Raw genomic sequence first — 8862 nt, 5'->3', positions numbered from 1 at the left:
ATGGTCTCGATGCTCCGAGGACAGGTGTTTTGTTCGGGCTTTGATACGAAAGGCTACCAGCTTCGATTTTGATTCCTTGTAGTTACGTCCTTGCTTCGTTTGCCCCACCGGGAAATCGAGGTGCTCATTAGCCTCGGTTTTACCCGTATTCAACATGGATGAGTGTTTATTGTGCTTGATGATTGAGGTCAAAGTCTCCTCAATTTGTCCAATTTCTTTACTTCATTTTATATATTTTCTATTTTTCCTCTTCTAGAATTTCGATCTATAGCAATATTTGTTGATTCTAACATTTAGTAAGTTTATTCCATGATATTCAAACCAAAAAGACAACTCTGTTAGAGACAGTGAGTTTTATAGTAGATTCAAAGAATAACAGTAATAACTAGATAAAAAGGACTGTAAGTAATCGTGAACTTCTATTGATGAGTAATAAATCGCAATTCTGTTACAACACCGAATCTATCAAGACTAAATCTCTAAAGAACATCTGTTGATGAGTATAGGCAATTGGTATAAATCCCAGAATTTAGGGACATGCTTGCAAAGCTTCAAACTAAGAATCCCTAATATTCTGATGAATGTGAGCCTACATAGAAGAAACTTTTCGTGGAAAAGAAAATCGTGGTATCGTTCAAGTACTGCAGCAGCTTCAGTATCCTTTGCGGATGAAGCATTTTATCCCATATCATGCATGCATTGTGTTTTGCACTTTGTTCTGTGTCTGATTTGACTTGGGAATAGCTGCTTCTTTTCCCTGGTAAATGAATAACTCTACTTACAAAAAGAATACAATAGAATACACGAGCGAGCAAGCTGGATTGGACCGAACACGGTTGACAGGTCATCACATTGGTCAGGTTGGATGAGCTTCATGCTTTCTCAGCAAATGCTATGGACACTAAAGTTGTGCATACAGGAGTTCATTCCACGTATCAGGTATGCCGGGTAGGCACCAATGCAAGCAGTCGTTTATTCCTTCTGATGATTTTAAACTGTAATGAGATATATGACCCTCGTCCCTTAGTTCAGAAATAGCTGTTATGTCCAATAACTTAACCTTTGTGCCCTTCACAGCACCCCCAATAACTGGATCACTTGATTCCTCTTGCTGGACTTCATTTCCTTTAGTAAGTGGAACAGTATTATCACAGCGACCTCCAGTGTTCCAGTCCCCATTCAAGAAATGTCTGGGTGATATGGTCCGGAAGAAAGCCTTAAGCTGTGGACGTGAAGTGATTTGGGAATCAAGCCATCTGGCAATACTATAAACTGTGAAGTTTTTAGCATTTCCTATTTCTGCAAGCTTCCTGTCTACAACAGGCTTTCCATTTACATGCATCACCCATCGGTTTGCATTAACCTTCCCTCTGTTCCAGTGATGACCTGTATTCAGCACCACAACATCAAATTGATCAAGATATTTCCTCAGAAAGGCAGGAGGTTGATCTAAGTTCATGGCCGACTCTGTGGCGGGATCCGTGACGTTGAAGGGCTCTATACCACAAAGACTTGCTGACCAGTAATACAAAATTGTGGTGTTTGTGTTTGGAAACCTATAAGCCCATCCATCGGGACGTACGGCTCCACGTGGTTTAACCAAGCCATACTTCCATCCTACGTTTTCAACTTCAAGCTTCTCCTCACCACCAGTGACCATACACATGAGAGACTGGAATTGCTGTCTGCCAAGTGAATCTCCAATAAAAGCAATAGTTTTGTCCTGCATTCTGAAATAAAGTTACATTAAGGGGTGAGGCTGAAATCTGCTCAAAACAATTGGTTCAGATTCGCCTTTTAATATCTCATCTCTTAGTACCACCTTTTACAGTGTTTATTTATATCAAATCTCATAACACATGGGTGACTACAGTTGCAGAACTGCATCTTCTTGAATATTTATGTGTGGTGATATGCAAACTTAGTAACCAATTCAAACTTCAGATAGCCACAGGCATAATGTGTAACTCATATACTTACCGCCTCTCTCCACCGCACCTTAGACAAAGATGGCAATCATTGAAAATGGAACAAAAAAAAAAATGTATACCTTCTCAAGAATTCTGAACCACTAAAATCTGGCATCACACAATTTTCTGGTTGCCAACGATATCCCTCGTAGGAAAAGTCAGTGCGTTGGGTCAATCTACATGCCCACATTTCAGATAACCATTGCTTACATTTAAACCCAGAGTATAATGGTCGTCTACTGTCTGCAATCCACCTGCCTTTAGCAAAATTGCAAGCTGCAACAAAAGAACAGGAACATGAGGAATCATTCTTTAGTCTTTCGGATGAAAAACTAAAGATTTTGCTAGTATTTTCCCCTTACACATAAATATATTAAAGCCAATATCAGAAAAACCGGAAAACTTTTGTAGATTATAGAAGTGGGGAGATACATTGGTCAAAACCAAACTCAAAGGACATTAGAGATTCAAAGGCCAGAATCAGCAGTTTCTCCAAACTGGAACATTATGTTTTCTAATGCAATGGATCTCATTCAGTCTCTCACTTTTTCCTTTGATAGGAAGTCATAGAGTTTTACTTTGACTGAAACATGAACTGTACTTATGGTACAAGTGATCCATTTTCATTTATTTCTTTTTTGTTGTTTTGATAGCACTTAAAAGCAAAAAGTCTTCTGGCAGTAGCCCCCAGGGCTTAGTTCAAGCGGCAAAGGTTGAGGGACTTGTGACTTAGGTCACAGTCAGTGGTGGACCCAGGATTTTGTGCAAGCGGGTTCAATCTTAGAAATACATAACTTTAGTCGTAAAATAATAGCTGTCTAGTGGGTTCAAATAAAATATTTATACAAATTTTATGCAGCTTTAATCGTAATTTATACATATACACAGTATTATTTTTTGACAAAGCGGGTTCAGTTGAACCCGCTTTCCAACATGTGCGTCCGCCACTGGTCACAGTTCGAGCCCTACGCCATGCGAATTAAGCTTGGTATTTAAGTGGAGAAGGATGGAGGGTGATCCCATTATCCACAAGTTATAAGGCTGCACGGTCCTAAGGGTCTGCCCCAGACGGATTCTCGGTCATAAAATAAAATAAAATAAAATAAAATAAAAACTTTTGGCAGTATGCAATCTTTGGTACAGTTTGTTAAAATAGAATTAATGCGTCTCTAATTATAACTAATTTTGTTTAGAGCATCTTTGCACTTCTTATGTTAAAAGAGAACTTGTAACTCTTTCTCTCAACCTAATATATATCTTATCTCCCCTTTCTTTTTTCCTAAAAAAAATTTCTTCTTGTAATTGATCCTTCAATGATCTCATAATATGGTATAAATACTAATCCACCAAAAAAGGGATTCCCAATTCTGGCAAAACATTTAAACAGATTAGTTCAAAAGCAATCAGATCTTCTAAACTTTTCTAAACTAGCAATGTGCTTTATAATAATCTAGCAAGGCAAGGAAATAGGAAAGAAGTCTACATATCAATTTTTTTTAATATAATGAACAAGAAAAACATAGACCTTACCTTTTCCTTCTAATTGGGTAGTCATAATCTTTTTATCATCTCTCCTTTTAGTGGAAGGTGTGACTGTAACATTCTTAACAGAACTATCAGATACTGCCAATCTATTTTCCACTATTCTGCCTTCTGCTATTTGTGAATTTGAATGCTCGTCCATAATTTGTTCCTTTGATCTCAATGATACTGCAGATTCATCCACTGAAATCTCTACAACAAGAAATACAAAACAATAAGAACGGAAATAGTGAGTACTTCGAAAATAATTCATTGAGATCACTACCTTATTGACACAAGTTATAGACTACAACTTCACATAATGGAGCTATAAACACTAGACACGAGGAAAAGAGAGACAGATAAAGACATAAAGTCATGAAAAAATTTCCCACAGAACATATTCAACATTATAGCTCCAAACACAGGCAGAGGCAAGTCCAAACAGGCACACACACCTTCAGGAGTTTGAAAAGAATTGTTCCTTGGCACTGTTGTATCTGTTGCCCTGGTTTTCTTTTACTTTCTTCACCCCTATAACTAATTGCCTTTTAGGCAATTATTCAGTCAGAACCAACTAGGGCACTTGATTATTTTGGATGAAGAACATCCAAATTGGGGTTAAGGGGAAAATCAATTCGATTTTAGCAAGTATGTCATCCCAGAAGAATAGGCAAATATGCCAATCAAAAAAATCTATCAACATGATCAGATAGGCATGTAGATGAAGTTAATCCATCATAACTTCGTAGAAAAAGTTCAGCAAAAGATTGTACAGTACTTATCTGGGGAAATGGGAGGCTAAGAACCATAACTAATTATGGCACTAAGCCCAACCGTTCACTAGTCCCGCATAATACATTAATAACATTATATCAATGGCATTCATGCAGGAATGAAGCTTCAACGTGAGTCTTCTATCTAATCACCGCTCTCTCCCATCATGGCAGCTTAATTAAGGAAAAAAAATTCAAATTGGAGGGGAATGAGGGATTATCAGGAAACCAAACTGAATGATCAAGGTTGCAGTGGATCATTAGTGATCAACTAGAACAAGCACGGTCTTCAAATTATTTTTTTGATTATGCATAAAGGGTGAGGAAAAAGGCACTTAATAATCTAATTATCACTAGACGACTGCTAAATATCCTCCTATCAAAGTGTGCTATTCGAGTACGACATAAATATGGAGTGTGGATAAATGCTTGATTTTTCTAATAAAAAACTAAAAAGTCAAGACAAGAAAAAAGTTCACCGGAAAATAATAGAAGAGATCTTGACTGTTAAGTTCATACTATCTTCTTTGTCTCTGGTGTAATATCTTTTGTGAAAAATTCAACTTTGACAAGTTATTAACGCTCGCAAGTTTTCAATCGAGTGCAAACCTGAGGACTGCATTATGAACTGATCTTGAGCTGACAATAAGCTAGTAAGAAGTGGATTCTTCTCCCAGCACCAAAGAAATATAGTTGTAAATAAGATAGCAGCCAGGAAAAAGGAGAACTGTCCTCCCCAAAATCTACCAACATTTCCGCCTTTCATCTCTCAATGCACACTCCAAGCAGAGATATACTTGTGAGTCGCTGCTGTTCTTCCGCTACAACACAAATGAGAGTACATGTGTGAAGTGAAGAACATCTGGGACATTCGGACAACAACCATCACGATTTTAGCTACAACTTTCACAGGCCTGAGCTCTTGAAACTATATGATAGAAGCTAAAACAAAGAACCACGTCAAAATAACTACTCAAGCACTCAAATCCAAATGTACTTTATTACCTGAAGAAAGATATTGTAACAGATAAAATATCATATCAAAGTTTAAAATTCGAAAAGTTTGGGAGATTTCAATCCTAGAAAGCTATGAAAGTTGTACAGAGATCCAACTTCAAACATATTGGACGTTTCAAAACAGAAAGAACGTTATATAAATCAAGAGCAGATTAAAACATAACAGAAAAGAACAAAAAGAAAAAGTTAAGGAAAACTCATTTGACATATTTCCATCCTAAAGCTCACTTTCCAAAAGCAAATGTCAAATGGCAGCATTACAACGAAAAGAAAATGCCAATTCCATAATTTAACACAAGCAAATAACACAGAAATGTAAACGCCAATTTTGAATCAAGTTTTGTCCTTTGTTTCACAATTCTTCCAATTTCTTCTATAAAAAATCAACTCAAATAATTATATGAATCTAAATCACAGAAATGTAAACATTCATTCAGATATATAAAAGCATAAAAATAAAGGTACCTGTTTTTAGCAATGCTGATAGATTCCCCGACGTTTCTCCGTTCTCATTGGCTGCTATTTGATAGATCGGTGTATTTGAGTTTATTAATATATGTAATGTAAATACAGTATTTGTAAATTATGGGTGTGGCGCAGAGAGAGAAGAAGCCAAGAATGGAAGGTTTGCGGGTCGGGTCTGAATAATGGAGCTTTGAATTCAGGTGCCGACATTTGATAAGATAAATTGGAGAGATATCTGCTGTGACAGGGACTACAGAAAAGTTTTGTGGAAACGTGTTGGCCAATAGGAGAGGATATGAATAGGGGTAATTTGGTAAATTAGTTGAATAATAGGGTGACTTTCATGAGGATGGTGTAGTCAAATGTGTAGCCATGCATGGGAACGTGCACGGAGTGTGCTGTTGGGCAACGAGTGCGGCGTACGCGATGATACGGTTTAGTATTTGAGAAAATGACTTTATTGAGTGACGAAATGATATTTCAAAAGTATGCTTGTACATTTTGATGTTAAACATGTCATATAAAAAAGTGTTAGAGGATAAATACAAATACTACAAATAAACAGTTTCTGAGTATAAGAATAAATTCAAAAAGTCTTTTATTCAAGGAACTTCATCTATGTAAATCTAACGTAGTGGCGAAACCAGAAATTTCGCGAAAGATGTTTAAAATTGTCACACCTCTTTTTTACCCCCAAAAGATATGTGTGTTTATGGATTGTTGTGGGTTAAAGAGTTTTTCCAATTAAAGTGATAAGTTTTTTATAGGGATTATTTTATTTACAGAGTCGTCACTTAGAATTGAGTTTTGGTGTTCCAAGTCACCTTATTGAATCCCTAATCAAAAAGAAATTGATTCTACTTATTATTGGTCTGCAAAAACAAAGTCTAGGTAAGGAATTATGTCGACCGGGGAGAAGCTGTAAGGCATTCCCTGAGTCCCGTGGTTCTAGCATGGTCGTTTTATTAACTACATTTGGCTTATATTATTTGATTATTACATGTTTTAGACCTATTTTGCATTTTTATCTTTTACCGCTTTTGATTGCTTGTTATTTGTAATTATGGAATTATCTTGAAACGAATCATGCGTATATATATTGGTTTTGTTTGGTATGTCAAAGTCATGCCACGCGTACGTGTACACGACTAATAACACTTTATTAATTTAAGATTGTTTTACACAAAGTTGCGCGAACGCATAACTTGGTTTTAATTTTGAAAATCATAATTATGTCACGCGAACGTATACATAATCATGATAATTGATTAAATGCGTGCCTAAAGCATTCTACGAATTAAGAATTATTTTTTCTAAACTAGTTTTGAGATTATTGTAAGGTCATGAATTATGGAATACAGAATTATTTGATTAACAAAGTATTTTCGGAGAGATTGGATTGACTTATGATTTGTAGAAAGTGGCCAAATTATATTGTTCTTGACTAGTAGACTATTGCAGTAATTAAAGAAAAGGGCATCTTGTGCATTTACAAAAAATGGGCCAGCCTCACTTAATTGGGCTGGACATAAACAAATTAACTGGCCCATTTATTTATGAAAAAGTCTGCATCTTAACTGATGGGTTTAAAGTATCTTAGATTTATGTTTTGATGATCTAACAAACTTATTGTTAAGAACCAGATAAAGGACCTGATGTACACTTGGTATATATCTCTATCAACGGACTCAAGCTAATGTGTGTTGTATGACTTCAGACAGAAAAGAATCAACTCAGGGACCTGATCCCTTTGAGTTTCCCTGAAAGCAGTACGAAGTCAACTATACAGTTGGAAAGTGACTGATTGCATTGTACATGCTACAGTGCAGAAACAGTGCATCAGTCACTTCCCATTGGGAAGGGCTTTTTACCAACCAAGTGTTTACATCATCCAAGTGATGTCATCCAAAGGATATTAACAATAAGCATTACAACAAAACATCACTTGAACACTTGTGAAATAATTCAAGCACTCAAGATCTGATAATCAAGCATTGAAGTCACAAGTGTATCAAGAACAAAGTACAAAACTACTACGGACCAGTTCCTACAACAAATCTTTTGTATGCCCTTAGTTGAGTTGTATCTTTGTATTAGTTTTTCATTGTAATTCCTACTTTGCTTATTTGGAAGTTTTAACTAGCAACCTCCAAAAACCATAAAACCTTAGAGTTTGTGTCGTGACTAGAGTTAGTCATGAGTTGAAGTCTTTGTAATAGGTGTATTACAAAGTGGCTTGTAATAGGTGTATTACAGGTTAGTGAGGGATTAAGAGTTTAATTCCTAGGTTACAATAGGTTGTAATCTAAAGATTGCTCAAGGAGTGAAGTTGAAATCCTACAAGTGTAGGTCGTGATTTTTTATCCCCTTGAGCAGGGATTTTTTCCACGTAAAATCTCCTGTGTCATTTACTTACTGGTTCATTAGCTATTTCTGTGGGAACTGGTATAGGACCAGGTCTCTATACAGTTTGGTGGACTCATACATTCTATCAATTGGTATCAGAGCGGGTTTTTTCTAAAAGGTTAACACCTAGAGAGGATCCTCACCATGGCTGCTCCACCAAACTTCGAGGAAGGACAATCAACCTACAGTCCCCTGAGATTCAACGGCCAATACTATGGCTGGGGGAAAACTCGAATGCATGACTTCATAATGACAGAAGACTCCGAGTTATGGGATGTTATTTGTGATGGTCCATATGTCCCAACAAAAAAGGTAGGAGAACCTACTGTAATGGTGCCAAAAACCAGGAAAGAGTACAATGATGCCGATAGGAAATCTATAGAAAAGAACTTTCGCGCCAAAAAGATTTTGGTGTATGGTATAGGACCTGATGAATATAATAGGATCTCAGCCTGTTAATCCGCCAAAGAGATATGGGAAGCTCCACAAATGGCACATGAGGGAACCACTCAAGTAAAGCAGTCCAAGATCTACATGCTCACCAATGAGTATGAGCTCTTTAAAATGAAGGATGATGAATCCATTCAAGACATGCATATCTATTCACTTCCATTATAAACGAGCTACACTCTCTGGATAAATCATTCATAGGAATAAGCTCGTGAGGAAAGTTCTTCGCGTTTTACCCAGCTTCTGGGAGAGTAAGG

The 8862-nt window shown here is 36.6% G+C and overlaps 1 protein-coding gene across 3 annotated transcripts; it reads right to left on the bottom strand.

Annotated features, from left to right (window-relative positions):
- Positions 1-402: 402 nt before the first annotated feature.
- LOC107804442 (protein trichome birefringence-like 14) lies at positions 403-5911 on the bottom strand. Of its 3 annotated transcripts, none has more exons than XM_075227870.1 (5): positions 5750-5911; positions 4877-5209; positions 3501-3704; positions 2051-2246; positions 403-1730 (listed from the first exon to the last, which is right to left on the bottom strand). In XM_075227870.1, exons 2-5 carry the CDS (start codon positions 5031-5033, stop codon positions 902-904), a joined length of 1386 nt encoding a protein of 461 aa, XP_075083971.1. In that variant the 5' UTR covers positions 5034-5209; positions 5750-5911; the 3' UTR covers positions 403-901. The 3 variants fall into 3 exon arrangements, with proteins under 3 accessions (XP_075083971.1, XP_016483823.2, XP_016483822.2); XM_016628337.2 differs by having other exon boundaries at positions 4877-5129; XM_016628336.2 differs by having other exon boundaries at positions 4877-5088.
- Between the last annotated feature and the right edge of the window lie 2951 nt (positions 5912-8862).

Source organism: Nicotiana tabacum, chromosome 13 (genome assembly GCF_000715075.1).
Source record: "Nicotiana tabacum cultivar K326 chromosome 13, ASM71507v2, whole genome shotgun sequence".
Lineage (NCBI taxonomy): Eukaryota > Viridiplantae > Streptophyta > Magnoliopsida > Solanales > Solanaceae > Nicotiana > Nicotiana tabacum.
The sequence above is the reverse complement of the archived record's forward strand: the minus strand, read 5'-3'. Positions and strand labels throughout refer to the sequence as shown.